Raw genomic sequence first — 14,880 nt, 5'->3', positions numbered from 1 at the left:
CAGCGGTCTCCATCCTCCCTGCATCCTAATGTGAGCATGACCCCTGCCTGCACAAGGACCCCCACTTCTCAGTCATCTGCTCTAACCAGGAAAGAGAAAACAGCCCAAAAGATGCAGGAACCCAACCAGTGCCCCAGGCTCTGTGTAATTCCTGCTCCGGCAGGCAGGGAGGGAGGAGGAACAGAGGCTGCAGCAGCTGCTAAGACTAGGAGATGGATTTGTCCATAGGAGAGTGAGGGACAAGCAGAACATACCCTCCTGCATCCTTCAGAAGCTCTTTCTCCTAGTACTCTGCTGTGGGAGAGAGCCCCACCAAAAGCCACCACAGAGGGTCTTTGCCTGGAAAATGAGTTGTGCTGGTGGTAAAGCCAGTGCTCATGTGGAGGCAGCAGCACTGGTCTGGGGAGGAGGGAGGCAGAAGTAGCTGTGCCCCAGGCAAGGCAGTCTGTGCTGGTTCATGAGCCAGGCATCTGTTCCAGACCATCATCTCCTCCCTTGGCCAGCAGCAGGGCTTGGAGATGAGCAAGTTGCTGGTCTTTGCCCAGGTTATCTTCTCTGTCACCCTCGTTCTGTCCCCTTTCCTCCCTCTCAGCTACACATGGGCACCTTTCACCAGCAGAAACCCAGACCCAAAGGCAGCTGGGGTGTTGGGTGCTGACAAGAGCTGCATTCATCAGGGCACTGGCTCTGGCTCAAACCAAACAGGACATGGGCTCCGAAGCTGCGGGGAGGATAGGGCATGTCTGGGCAGAGGCAATGGGGTTAAATGTGTGCGAAAGGCACCTCTCTGCTGCATTTGGCTTTGCACTGTGCAGGGCCGGGAAGCAGCTGGAGCCATCCCAAGGAAAGCACGTGTGACAGCCCCTACAACCGTCAGGCCAGAGCAAACACAACAGCACAGCTTGCTTGGGAGACAGAGCAACTGCAGCTCACTTGTAAAAACAGACACAAAGCCCCATGTGCGCAGACAGAACAGCACACTGCTGCCTCTGGGATTGGGACAGGAACAGCTCTTGGGAGGTCGCTGTGGCTGCTTAACACTGCTGGGACACGTTGTGAGCCAGGAGCTTGCTTTGATGGGGACACAGAAGAGCACAGCAGAGCAGTGAGCATCATCCACGCATGCCTCAGCTTCCCCCCCCACAGTGACTCTGACAAAGTTCTGAAGCAGATCTAACAGCTAAATTACAATGGCCAATAAACTAGAGATGGAGCACAAAGCACTGCCTCCCACAGAGCAGTTCTCATTACAGGGGAGGAGCAGCAATGGTCCTGGTCCAGCCCAGCCACCCCAACAGCAGTCCCAGTTACCCTCCACATCTGTCTTGGTCTGTAGGTAAAAACCTGGTGAGCTCTTAATGTCAGTCAAGTGATGCTTTTGGCAGGGCTTCTCTCTGCCCTGGGCTCAGAGATGGCATTGTTGCTGTTGTGTGTTTCTTCTGCCAGCAGCTGAAGGATTAGGAAATCTACCCTCTCTCAAATAGGGACAAATGACACATGGTGATTTCTGCAGAAACATGAGCCCAGAGTTTCACCACATCCTCAAGGGAAGCGGTCATCACAGAGGAGAGGCCTTCTGTGCTGCAGGAACGGCTGGGCTAAAGGACTCCTCTTGTTCCTCCTTTAGCTAAATCAGAGCTCATAACTGAGGGAACATATTCATTTTAATCACCATGTACTCCCCCATCAAATGATTCTCTCCCCACTGCAAAGGGAGCAAGAAAGGCATGGCCTAAAAGTGACAGACTTCATCAACCAGTAGCACTGCACACAGTCACTACCTGTAGCACTGGTTTCAATAAGTCCTTTATTTTTAAATAAAGAAAACCCACTGAATCAAAAGATAACAAAAATTACATTTTGCTTTGCAATGATCTCCATTTTACACCACACGGAAGAACAAAAATTAAAGAGAAAAATCAGACATTGTTTTATATATATTTATATATATCATTTGAAAGGTAAACATCAGCAGATATAGAAAAATTGCATTGCTAGTTGCAAATCATCTCCTCTGCAGCCATCGGCTCCAGAGAATCCGACTCAGAACATGGCAGCAGAGAGGGTGTCTCAGGATACGAAGCTGTTTCAGGGCAGCATTTAGGGACAGTCACAGAGTAGAGTTTTGCCAATTGGAAAGTATTTTGATAGCAAACTGCTCACCAAGAACATGAGAAGCCACTCGGCTGCTCTAACACAGCTGCATGGGCACAACAAGGGCACAGGTCTGTTGTTCCTCAGCTCTCTCCACACCTCTTCGGGTTGGGGGTTTTTCGAGGAACAGGTTTTGCTTTCTCAAGAAGAATGCCCAGTGATCTGTCACCAGGAATTATGGTCAAGCTGACAAGGTACACAATGAGAAAACATGCTCTTTTGGGAAGCTGCTGACTTGGGCTAAGCAGTAGGGTTTGGTTCTATCAAATACAAGTGGGATTTGTTTGGCCTTTTAAAGACTTCCCAGTTGGCAGGAGCCATAGGAAGGGTCAACATCCCAGAAGAACTATAGCAGAGACCCTAGGAGAAAGTTCTGTATCTAATCAAAGCTCTTGCATGACCAGAGATAGACAATGAGAGCTTGTCATTCAAACAGAAGCAAAAGGGCTATGCGTAGAGCCACCTTATGGGATATAGTGCTTCTTACTGGCATAAAAACTACCTGGGTTAGGCAATGCTACTGGGTGAGGAAAAAAGAAAAGCCTTTATCCTCAAGTGATGCAGGGTGAGAGCTTCTGAAAAGAGTTAAGAGAGACTTGAAAAGGGCTGTTCAATCAGCAGAGCCAACCTGACAAATGCTGCCCTGCAGTGTTTGTGTCCACTGATTAACCAGCAAACCCAAGAGTAGACATGTTCAGAACACGACAGTTCAGGATAATCCTAGAAACTCTTCCACCACAGCATGGAGAGCTGGCATCTGCTTTGCTTCATTGATGGCACTTACACTTAAGCTCCCCCAACAGCTGAGGAAATCCAGGCCAGTGTAACCCACATTCCCAGTGACAAAGGGGTACAGTCACAAGGCATCCCTCCCTTGGGCTGCTGTTGCTCTGAGGCATTCGAAACCTCCAGAAGGTCCTCACACTAAGAGGAGTTGTTTGCTCTTCACCTACATATTGCTTTGAGTCACTGTGGCTCTGGGACCTACCCATCAGGCAGACCCACCTAAGAAATACAGACAGAGGGAGCATGACTCAAGCCAGAAACAAGATGATGCTCTTCACAACAAATGACTTACACATGTAAAACAAGGCATGGGCCTTTTCTGGTCTCCTGGAAAAAGGCTGAGAGGCATTTCAATAAGCTCCAGGCAGGCATAATATTTCTAGCAAAACCTGGAAGGAATCCAGGTGACTAAACTGTTTGGCAATTAAATCCTCAAGTTGCTACTCTCTGCTCTTTTGAAGCACTCACTTAGGCAACCTACCTTCAGCTACACTGCTGGAGAGTTAATAGACACAAGAACTTTGGGATTGTAAAGCAGCAAATCACATGTTAAGCAAAGCAAACCCTCCTTCTATGACTCACTCCCTACTGCTCGAGGAGCAGAGAGCTGAAAGTGATCCACTACCTATAGACATTGTTATTTTAAGCCTTCAAATAGACTGTAGCTAGTTGTAGGCTGCCCACAAAGGTCCTTTAAGTCAAGACTCACTTGTACAGTGCACATTGCCAGAGGTATCTCACAAGTCAGTGTCTGAAAATTCATTTACTCCTAAAAAGCAAAGCCCCCAAAGCTCTGAGAGAGCTGTTACTGAAGTCTCTAGATATGCTGATGTCAAGGGAAGGAGGAAGGAAAGGGCAAGGCACCACATGTCAAAGGTCTGGGGACTTGTGACAGACCCAGGACAGATGACACACAGGTATATTGGCTAAATTCAGTACTGTAGCTAATAGTTCCCAACATCTTTGCTTAATGCCCTTTGTAACCTGTATCTTCATAAACAGGAACTGCAGGAAAACACTCAGGAAGAATGCAGGGAAGTTCACATTTGTCTTTACAGTGCAACAACAACACTGCCAGACCCACCTGAAAACACTCTTGATTTAGAAGCTAACCAAGGGACCATTAAAAATGCTGGCGAATCTGATGTAGTGGAAGCTGCAAGTAAAGTACCTTGTGTTCTGTAAGAGGGACTTGGCCAAAAAGCAGAGACAAAACACTTGCTTTACCTTAACATTAACCTTCTCAGCCAGTTCCCAACCTCCTGACTTCCATGCTCTGGGCCAGTCAGCTGAACTGTTCTGCCAGTCTGGGGTCCTGGGGAGTAAGGTAGAGCTTCAGCCACTTGGGGAGCTGAGCAGAGCACCCCTCCTTTTGACAAGGCTCTCAAGTTGAGGATAGCAGATATTCTGCTCTCAAAGGAGCTCAGATGCACATTGACCTTTCATAGGTATCCACATGTTGGTTTATGTGATGAGCTCTTCAGCAGTATCAGTACCAAGGACTCTTCCTCTAGAACTGTCTCGAGTTGATACTTAGCACAGTAAAGATGGATTGGGGAAGGACACATGAAGCAGGGGGAGGGCAGGTTTGTTTCCTCAAGGCAGACAGCCACAACCTGCATTAAGCTACAGCTGTAATATATGATGAGAGTTGAAACACTTCTAAAGTTGTAACCCACTGGAGATAACAATCACATCCCTCTACACACCTAAATTTATGCTGTATCTATTTGATGTGTACAAGTGTTGTTTACACTCCACTTCTGTGGAAGCAAGATTTGAGTCCTATCCAATGAATATTACATGAACAGCTACTTAAGCAAAAACCTGAAGCACCTTATGACAGATTTTAGCGGTACACAGATGCAGTATGAATAAGAGGATAACAACATAGAGACCATCAGCTAAGAATATCCTTGCTACCTGATGCTCTAAAATAGTTCTTAAGGAATAGCCACAAGAAAGGGCAAGTCTTGCAGTAACTTTACTTGGCCAAGTTTTTTCTTTGAATCAAAAAGGAAACCCAATTTGCTAACGAGGAGAATGTGCAGATATCCACAGTTCATTGTAACAGGCCAAGGTGTCTGGCCTAAGGCAAATTAAAGGAATTTCCTGATACGATAATGCACCTTTGCTACAATAGTTAATTATTGCTTTATTAAAACAAAACCCACCTCTCCAACCTACTGAAGTTCAGGGACAGGGCACTCCAGAAAGCTTGCTCCCCTACATTACCAGACTGAAGTCTTGCAGCTTGTTTCACCCTTAAGCTATAAACTAAAGTGCCTGGAACATACACCAAGGCTGAAGCAATAAAGTGCTAACTGATGTGGGAAGTGAGACAGGAGAAGAACTTTACTGACACTGTGATAAAGCAGTCCTAAGGATGGATTAATGAGACTACAATATTGACAGAACAAACAGTAAAAAAGATCTTTACCACAAGGTTTCAGCCTCCAGATTGTCATGGGACAGCTTTCCTTCTGGCGGATAGACTAGAGTCATTAATAGCCATCTTGGCACAGACTATAACACCACTTGAGGGGAAAAGCACAAGTGAGTAGGCATCTTTCCTGCCAACAGCTTTAACGTTTCACACATTAAAACCAGAAGAGGATGTCTGGTTGTGAAAAAGGAATCAAGTGAGGAAGAGCCCAACGTCTCATTGGAGCCAGCAATCCTGCAGCCTTTACACAGATATGGAAGTAGTTAGCCATGCAGAGATACCATTCTAGTTGCACAGGGCTAGAGAACACCAGTTCCTCATCAATTGTAAGGCAAGTCATGTGTCCAAAAACCACTTGAGAGTACTTCTCTATGAAATATTCTTAAGGAGAGATTGAGCTCACAGAAAGATCCTTCAGATTCTTGATCACTGGTTTCCATTTGGAAGCCAGAGCCAGCTTCAAAAAGCCCTGGGTCAAAGAAAACCCCAGTACTAAAAAGATGATTACATTTAAAAGGACGCAAAGGTGACTGATATACTCTTGGTGCGAGAACATGTTTACATAGAAACATTACATGGTATTACCAGCCTGCAGCTTTTCGCAGAGTTCCAGCATAAAGACACCCAATCCACAGACAGCTGAAGCATGGAAAAAGTTAAGTATTTTTAGGTTGATTGACTTGTGTAAGTGCATTCCTAGGAACTAAAAGACTTCCCCTTGAGATGGTGCAAGGCTGGAACTCCACTTGCAGTCAAGCATCTTTTTTTTCAAGCCACATTTTAGTGGCTTAGAGACTGAACAATGCTCTGTCCTGTGGCTTGGTACAGGATTTTTCCAGCACAGGGACAGAACAGAGCCTTAGTTACCCTGTTCCCTACACCTAAACAATGCTGTAGATCAAGTTTTTGATCAGCAGGAGAAGGGATTTTGATGTTTGAAACTTCTGCTATATTAAAGCAAGCAGCCTTGAGCTCAATAACCCTGTAACAAGTCACAGCAACCTAATTTTTCAGACAGAGCAGTAAATTACAAACCCAAGTGACTATATGCAAAAATGCTCTGACCAGATATTAACCTTTGCTTTAAGTCCACTTTGCAAGAAAAGATTATGATCAAACCCCAGCCATAGGATATCAAGGAAAATGGAAACCTGAAGCAGCAAGTGAGGGAACAAGATGTTCCCAAAGGGGGAAGATACACTGAAGTGATCTAGAGTCTTTGGGTCAATTACTCAGGGCCAGATACAGACTGCTCTGTGTCCGAGCAGTGAGACTTTGTCTTCTCCCACTGGCAGATGGCATTGGCATACTGTACCACGAGCTTATCCATCCAGGTGAGAGGTTCTGGGAACAGTACAGACCCCTCAAAAAATCCCAGGTGGCCTCCATGAAGGGGCAGCACATACATGACATTTTCTCTTTTCTCTGTAAAACAAAAGGAGGCAGAAAGTTCCAGGTTAACATCTCTGAGCTGAGAATGAAACAGTCTTGTTGCGATAAATCAGTTCAACCCTTGGCATAGCATCTGAACCAAAGGAGCAATCGTATAGGAAGCAGAAATGCACAAAGGTCAAAGCCACTTTGAAGTTCAAAGCACATAACCTTACTGCTTCACAGGACAGGGCGGTCTCCAGGAGCAGATCCCAGTCAGTACAGAGGGTGTCTGAGCAATGCCCGTATTTCCATAAGAATATTCATTCTTTAACACATTAACATCTTTAACTCACGTACTGTGGAACTAGAACTGTTAACATCATGTCAAGCTGCACTAAGCACTGAGTGCATCAGCCACCTTGTTCCACGTATAGTGAGAAAATCCCTGTGCTTGCTTCTGTCTGGAAGCAGCTGTGGATAAATTCTATGCTCACAGCTTTCAACCAGGAAAAGAATAAACCCCGCTTCCTTTCCTGTGCACTACTTGTGTGATGAAGCAGCAGCCAGCTCCCTCTTCTGAAATTCTAGAGATAATTTGCCCTTTTTTCCTTGGCTGAAAATAGCTCACAGAAGTCTTTTCAAGTTCAGTACTGAATAAGGCATACATGTGTTATTTATCAGCATTTATCAGCAAAGGGGGCTGTCCATCCATACCTGATCAACACTGTAATCATCTACCTTTCTACTAAATCCCAGTGAGGAATAAAGACATGAGGAAGCATTTTTCCATTCAAGAATGTAACCTGAAGATAACCTGCTGGCTATCAACAACAGCCAAACCAGCACAAGGCAGCTGAAAGGATTCAAGTTCCTCCTGATCAAGGTTAGCCTTGTTAGTTCTACAACTGGTAATTTAAAGTGGCTTAGTACACCTCACAGGATTACAGGTGTAAGGAGGCACATTAAGCTGCTTTGAAATCATGGATCATGATGTGATAAGGAAGCTGCAGGTACACAAGTATGCATAGCTGGAGGAGACTGCTTCAACATACCTGAAAGAGCTCTTGGAATTGACAGAAGACTCTCATGCACAAGAGGGTCATCAGCAGCATTAACCAACAGAAGAGGAACATAGATCTGCATCAAGAAACATGGCAGAGAAGGAAAAACCATTAAGGGGTTGGTATCTGAATTTCAATCTATCTACTATAAAAGCATCTTAGCTTAACTCAATCAAGACTTCTCATTTCAGAGCTGCTCTGTACTTGGGGAAGCATCAGAAAAGCAGAAAGAGTCAGAAATTAAGACTGGCGGCTTTCCACCAGTGCAGAACATCTTAAACTCAATTGTAAGAAAGGAGCAGGGGTGCATCAGGACAAGTACAGATGGACTCACAGATCTTCTCCACTCTCAGAATTCAAATAGCTACACCCTTTTCCATTCTGCACTGCTCTGAGTATCAGGCAGCTAGGGCCAGCTCTGTTACGGACACTTTGGTTAAAGTCCAGGAAACTCCCTTGGAACGTCTCCATCCTCTAGCTCAGTAGATCAAGGAGGAATTAATCTTCCAGTTCCACTTCTGCAAAACTTCGGTCTGCTGAGCATCTGTCAGACAGCATCCTGAGCCTCCTCCACAGTATCCAGAGTAAGCCTTTCTTCCTTGCAGCCACATGCTCTATGCCACCACCTATTTCCCACCTTATCCTCATAAACTCAGAGCAGTTCAGCTGAATGAGCCCAGAGCATTTAGCCAGGGTATTAAAGGTAGCAAGAACTGAAATCCCACCTCTATGATTCTATTCTATGATTCCATGATTCAATAAACTGTACCTGTTTTTTCTGAAAATCCCAGCTTAGACAGCTGGGTGTAGGTATCAACAACAGAAACCATGGAGCACTTTCTTTCCAATAGAAAAATGAAGGCACAAGAGCAGTCCCTACTGCAAGAGCTTACCCTGTGCAAATAATGCTGGCAGCTTTCTTCTTCATAGTATTCCTTCAGGGAACTGTAGCCATGGAACTTCCTGAAATAGAGAAGACTGTCATTGCAAATGCTTCTGGTACCCATGTGACACTTCCAAGTGAGGACATACATGCAGAGATAGGAATGATGCCTCAATTTCACAGACAAGGTTTTTTTACCACCCAGTGTTTCTGCTCCTTTGGCAGCACATGCCTTTATGCTTTCTGTACTTATTCAAACATTCTGTTAGCACGGGCAAGTTAAGCATGCAGGTTGAAACCTAGCAGTCTTCAGGGCATTTCTTTTAAAGTATCATGCTTATTTGTACATATGGAAGCAAGAGTTACATCTTTACCCAAAACCTTTTTCAAATACAAACCCACTGGTTTATGAACCCTAAACATACCAGACAAAAAGGCCTGCCTATAAGCTACCCAGCATTCAGTGTGGTTCCAGTTCTTTGCCAAATCCTTTGCACTCCATCCCAACCCAAGAATTCAGTAAACCTATATTCAAATGCTTGTGGTGGTGCTTTTAGTTTTAGTGCTTTTGGGGGCTTTTTGTTGACATAGGAGACAACGCAGCTGTTGGCCCAAACTAGAAAGGCCTCAGGAATGAGGGAGTAAGAAGGGAGACTTTCCTAGGAACAGCTTTTACAAAGCAGCCAGCAACACTCCCAGTCTGTCAAAAGTGTTATAGCCACATAGCTGACAGTTTACAGCTTCATCCTGGAAAGGTGTCAATGCCTGATACAGAACATGCCATGGTATGAACACTGCCACTGAAGTGCTACGCTATTTTCAAGGACACGGGCAGTAACAAGCTACTGCTTTATAACGCAAGGCATTAGAATGACAAGTAGAAAAAGCTGCATTATCTCAGCTAACCCTAATACTTGCTGAGAAGGCAGTGCTGGGTTTTGGGGAGGAGGGTTTGTTTTCAAGGTTGAAGCAGGACGAAGGGCATTCATGAGCAGTTCTGAGCTGCTTTCCACATTCTGCACTGGTTTTTGCTAGGGCCTGCAGGCAGAGCTGGCCTCTTCCTACATTACTGAAGGCTGCAGGTTCAGATGTCGCTGATAACTCAATGCCTCCTGGAGGATTTTTCAGAAGCTGTGACTGTCAATAGCAAGCTTTTTTGTGGCAAGTTTTATTCAGTGTGAAGGCAAGGAAGAATTGAGGTTGTCAGCATTGTGTTTCAGCAGATTCCTACAGGCACAGCAAGGGGCATGCAAGAGCAACACTTGAAAGAGAAGGTGCTTTCAGAGTTCTACAGAGGATCAGAGAATCACCCTTCATACCTCATAACGTTGTCATCAATCTGCATAAGGGATGTTGCTGTATAGATTTTGCTCAGATCAGCATCTGACAGACTCTGTGGCTTCTTCACGTTATCTCCAAAAAGAACTTGCCTGAAAGAGTAACATCAAGAAAAACATCCAAATAACATGACAAGGGCAGGAAACCCATGACCCATTCAAGGACAAGTGAGCTTACCAAGTGTGACAAGACTAGAAGTGGGCTACATACACATGAGGCTTTTAGGAACAAGCACAGCTTATTTATCCTACTCCCTTTGCAGCAAGGCATAACAGACACCCTAATAGCCTCTTTCACAGAGGAATGTTTTCCTGTTACACTGAAAAACTGCACAAGGGGCCTTTAAAAAGAATCTTCCCAGAACAGATAGCACTGGGGCATTTGGAACAGAGGCTGCATGTTAGAGGGAGGGCCCTTTGGCTTCACACCAAACCTGTGGGTGGCTTGGGTGTCACTAGGAGTTATGGGCATAGCACCTCCTTCACCATCTGGCCTTAAAGTCTCTCAAGCACAGATATTAGGTTAGCTCACACAGCAAAAACTACTTGGGGCATTACCTTAGTAGAAAGGTATTTACTATGGACACTTGTCATAATTAGTTATTGCTCTCAGAAGAGGATGTGTTTCTTTACCAGAACAAACTGCTCCCCTAACACAGAACAAAAGCTACAAGTTGGAAAGGCGTTTTATTCCCTTTCAGAGGCAGCTGCAGGGCAGAGGAGGAGGGAGGCTAGGTTTGATTTGGGGGAGTTGCCTCACAGCAGGAGAGAATGTGGAAAAAGAAAAGTTAACAGACTTGCCTCCAAGCCAGCACTAGCTTTTTCTGGGTTATGAATTTAAGCACTTTTAATGGGAGCTTACCTAACTTCACATGTTAAACTTGAACAAGCTGTCTAAATATTTGCCAATCTGGAAGGAATTACGTGGCTCATCCCACTTGTCAGCTGCCCTAAGTCCCTCTACAAGTGTTTTATACTGCACAGGAGTGTAAATAGTGAAACAAAAGTTTGCAAGTGACACATGCTCTTAATTGGAATGGGTCTTTGCTATTCCCCTTGAGTTAGGCAACTTCAAATATACACAGATGAAATACTTACACATTTATGGCCCTAGAAAGAAGTACCTAGAGAACTTCTGATGGAGGAGACAACAACATTGAGCATGTCACCTATTTAACATACACATTCCTTTAGGTTGAGAGCCACAGACCGCAACAGCAGCGCAGGGATCCTACAAGAGCACTTGCACTCCAGGAACAGCAACACTAAGCACTTTGCTGGCTACATGCTCTTTCTAGAGCCACAGCTATAAGCCAGAGCTACAACTTGTCTATTTGCTTATTTGATAAACAGCAGATCTTGAAGGTTAGTCCTACCTCAAGTAGGTGGCAGAACAAGAAGCTCCTTGAATAGGCAATTCTTTGGCTAGAAGTGAAACAGATGCAGAACGCTCCACTTTGAAGTTTAATTGCAAAGTTTTCCTGTGCATATCTTGTTGATTCATTAAGCAAGTTTCCTCAGAAGGCAAAAAGACAAAGCCTGCTTTCTTCTAAGATCAAAGCTTATTTGTACATTTTATAGTATATGAATGAGATTGATACGGGTTCCCCTTCTCTGCCGATTGATCTAAAGACTACCAAACAAGGAACTGGTGCATAAACTTTCAGAAGCTCTATTTTAAAGGAGTAAAATGAAATATGCAATATAGCAACTGACCCTAAGTGATGTACTGCAGTACCTGTGAGAAAGGATGATCTTCTTCATGTTGTCTGCCATGAGGAAGTTATAAAATCTTCTGCACTGATCCCACTGCATGAAGGTTTCCTGTGCCCTAGAAAAACACATTGCAGAACAATCAAAGCTGTTAATGGAGATCTTGAAAGATGAGATTAATCCAGTGTAGCATCTTCTGGCAGCCTAGAGGCTGTGTAAACAAACCTCCAGGCCTTCCTTGCCACAGTTTAACCTTTGCCAGGAAATGACTCCTGCTTTGAAGAAGTTTGTTAGTATCAGAAAACTGATCCCGGTCTCATTTTGCACAATGCAATTAGCAGTTTGGATCAGAGCATTTAAGAGGCATCAATCAAGATCTGCAGCACTGACAACAGGATTTTCGTATCCCTTTGCACAAGTTGAATGTAGTTTACTTAATGGTACTACCAAGGAAAGGACTAAAACCTGTTGCTGAACGAAGTGTTGTCTGTTGTGTAGATAGCTCTGCGGAGGAAACAATTTGTGCAGATGTTTCCAATATGTGCAGACACTTATTGTTCTAGCTTCGTTGGCAAGAGCTGTAGGAAGAAATACGTGTCACAGCTGCAAGTGGCATCTGAGTTGAAGTCTTTACCTATTCTCAAAGCAAAACAGCACTTCACAGCTTATCTGTTGTTAGAACAGAATTAAAGCGATCCAGACATGTGAGCTCTGCCAGATACTCTTTTGCTATGCAGGGTCACGGGCAGGTTATAGCTTTACACTTAGCAGGGTTTGCTGTTACTGAGGAAACACACTACCATTTACTGAGCAACTTAAGAATGCTGAGAGCAGTTTCACCTATTCAAGTACTCCTACCATTTAATCATTAACGTACCATGAGAGCTACAGCAGATTTAGCAGGACCCCCCAAGCCATAACCCTGCAAGTCTCCTACAAGGACAAAAGCAAGCTACATCCATATACATATTCCATATCTTTATTTGTCTAGCCAGACTATACCTATCATGTTTATACCAGGGCAGGGGAATGAAGCCAGACAGGAAGATGCACACTTTTTTCTTCACAAAAGATTTTCCAAGCAAACCCATTAAGTTATTACAAGACTTTTGAAGTTAAAACTACTAGAATTCCCCTGCAGTTCCTGTGGTGTACAGTGGCATTCCTAATACGAAGAGCTGCAAGTACTGGAAGGAAAAGCAACTCCCAGTACGTTGAGGACTGCACAGGTTTCAAAAGCTGAGGTCTCTCCCCACAGCCGTAGCTATGGCGAAGACGCATTCCACAATATCAAGAAGCAGAATCAAGCCTGTGCAGGCAGGGATTAAGGAATAAGGAGATGTGTCCCCATTTAGCCTCGGGGAACACATTCCCCAGATTCTGTTAATTCACTAAACTAAGAGTCTTTCATTCTTCTGGCAGATCCTACTATTCCTGCTATTTTATTATGCCCAGCTACGGGACTCATGCTTAGTGCTCCGGAAAGGCTTTCATATTTCACATCCCTGGCTCACCTTACTCACCACTACTTTTTTCCTTCACTTCCTAAAGTTATTTGAGGAATAAAGGCTGTACAAGCTAATATAGAAAGAAAATGGAATTGTAAACTAACTGGTCATGCATAACAGGATAATCCACTTTCATGTAGCCCAGAGGGATGAGGCCAGTTATTTTAACCTACCACACCAAGCCCAGGAAAGCTAAGGCTTAACATTCCACCTTGAGTTGCTTTGTACCTCCTCCCTTTCACTCCTACAACCAGTGTACGAGGCCCTCCCTCTCCTGTGTTTTGCTTAGTAGTTATTTACTGATGTTGCTTTCCCACAGCTCTCCAGATAATCAACAATTAAAGCAGAATTAGACATGAGGTAGGGAGACAGCAGATTTGAAAAGCCTTCCCACTGACTGCTCAGTAACATACAGCAGATGCTTTGAGACTGGAGATCTGCTAGTAGATGTTTACCCAGCAGGTGGAGTCCAGAGCTCAGTAATCCACACAACCCACTGAAGACCTGCATTAAATTCAGACAAGCAGCTGAAACTCTTCCACAGGAACATCCAAGTTTTGTTAAACAGGTTGCCCTTGTCCTGCTGTTCTACCAGCACACCATGACACACTGCTACAGAAATCGGCCTAGGGAACAGCATTACTTGCAACATCATTTTGGACACCAGAAATAGTACAGTGTGTAATAGCAGAAGATGAACCAAGTAGACTGCAGTCTGATGTGAACCTTGCAAACCCTGTCTGAGGGCTGCAATTGAAGAGCTGGCTTCAACAGTATGCTCTGTGCTCCATGCCAAAAGCCTAAGACATCCAAGAGCATTTTAGTTGAAACAAAACAGAAATGCTGTGCCTGAATGCATCTATCCAGATTTTAAGGCTGTGAACTCATGGGGACCTAGGAGCAGATTATACATTTTTAGCTGTAGTTACATCTGCTCTCACAAGGAATTAGAAATGCTGGAGTATTACTGATATGCACATCAAGCTTTTAGTCACATCTTAATGCTTCCATAAAAGCTTCTCTTTCACCTATAAGAGCTTAGCTTATAAAAGGTGTCTTCAGACTGCTGAGGTCTGGTCTCCATTTAGGCAAAACATCACAGCATCAAGAAAGTTCCAGCTATCTTGACCAGGCTGGGAGACCAAATTCCGTAGCAAGCCCCTTACAGGGCTGCCATAGTTTCACCATTATCTGCCCAAAAGATCTTGACCCAAATACCCTAGAGCCTCAACAGCCCCTTTTGTCTTGCAAATAGTTTCAGGGCTCAAAAGTGCAGTTTAATTAAAGTCAGCTACACCTCAGTAGTTATTTGCATGTATAAAAAGTAAAGACTGAAAGCAGCAGCTTAGCCAGTTACAACTGCTTTAAATGTCATTAACTACGTACATGGAAAGTTACTGCACGTGAGTTGAGCCACCAGTTTAGACGCAGCATCGCCGACCGCAGATCCTCCAGTGTTAGCACTAGGTGGAGCCATTACAACTCTTGAAATGCTACAGCCTGGGCTTCCAGGCAGTGAACCACAGGTTAATGTCTTAGGCAGAATTTAGGGCTATGACCCTTCTCCTCCTCACCTTTCCAAGTGTACAGCATAATTGCAAGTGCCTCTCCATCTCCT

At 44.5% G+C, this 14,880-nt stretch overlaps 1 protein-coding gene across 1 annotated transcript in view; it reads right to left on the bottom strand.

Moving 5' to 3' along the window:
* Positions 1 to 1,790: 1,790 nt before the first annotated feature.
* ABHD2 (abhydrolase domain containing 2, acylglycerol lipase) overlaps positions 1,791 to 14,880 on the bottom strand; it is a 28,101-nt gene continuing 15,011 nt past the window's right edge. The window contains exons 5-9 of the mRNA XM_057424156.1: positions 11,780 to 11,872; positions 10,024 to 10,134; positions 8,715 to 8,784; positions 7,813 to 7,897; positions 1,791 to 6,811 (exon numbers count right to left, since the gene is read on the bottom strand). Coding sequence (XP_057280139.1) covers positions 6,615 to 6,811; positions 7,813 to 7,897; positions 8,715 to 8,784; positions 10,024 to 10,134; positions 11,780 to 11,872 — 556 coding nt within the window. The 3' untranslated portion in view covers positions 1,791 to 6,614. The remainder of the gene's footprint in view (positions 6,812 to 7,812; positions 7,898 to 8,714; positions 8,785 to 10,023; positions 10,135 to 11,779; positions 11,873 to 14,880) is intronic.

This window comes from Pezoporus wallicus, unplaced genomic scaffold, assembly GCF_028554395.1.
Source record: "Pezoporus wallicus isolate ANWC-B61680 ecotype Strahan unplaced genomic scaffold, APGP_CSIRO_Pwel_v1 contig_3952, whole genome shotgun sequence".
NCBI lineage: Eukaryota > Metazoa > Chordata > Aves > Psittaciformes > Psittacidae > Pezoporus > Pezoporus wallicus.
Note: the sequence above shows the minus strand (reverse complement) of the source record. Positions and strands in the feature narration are given on the sequence as shown.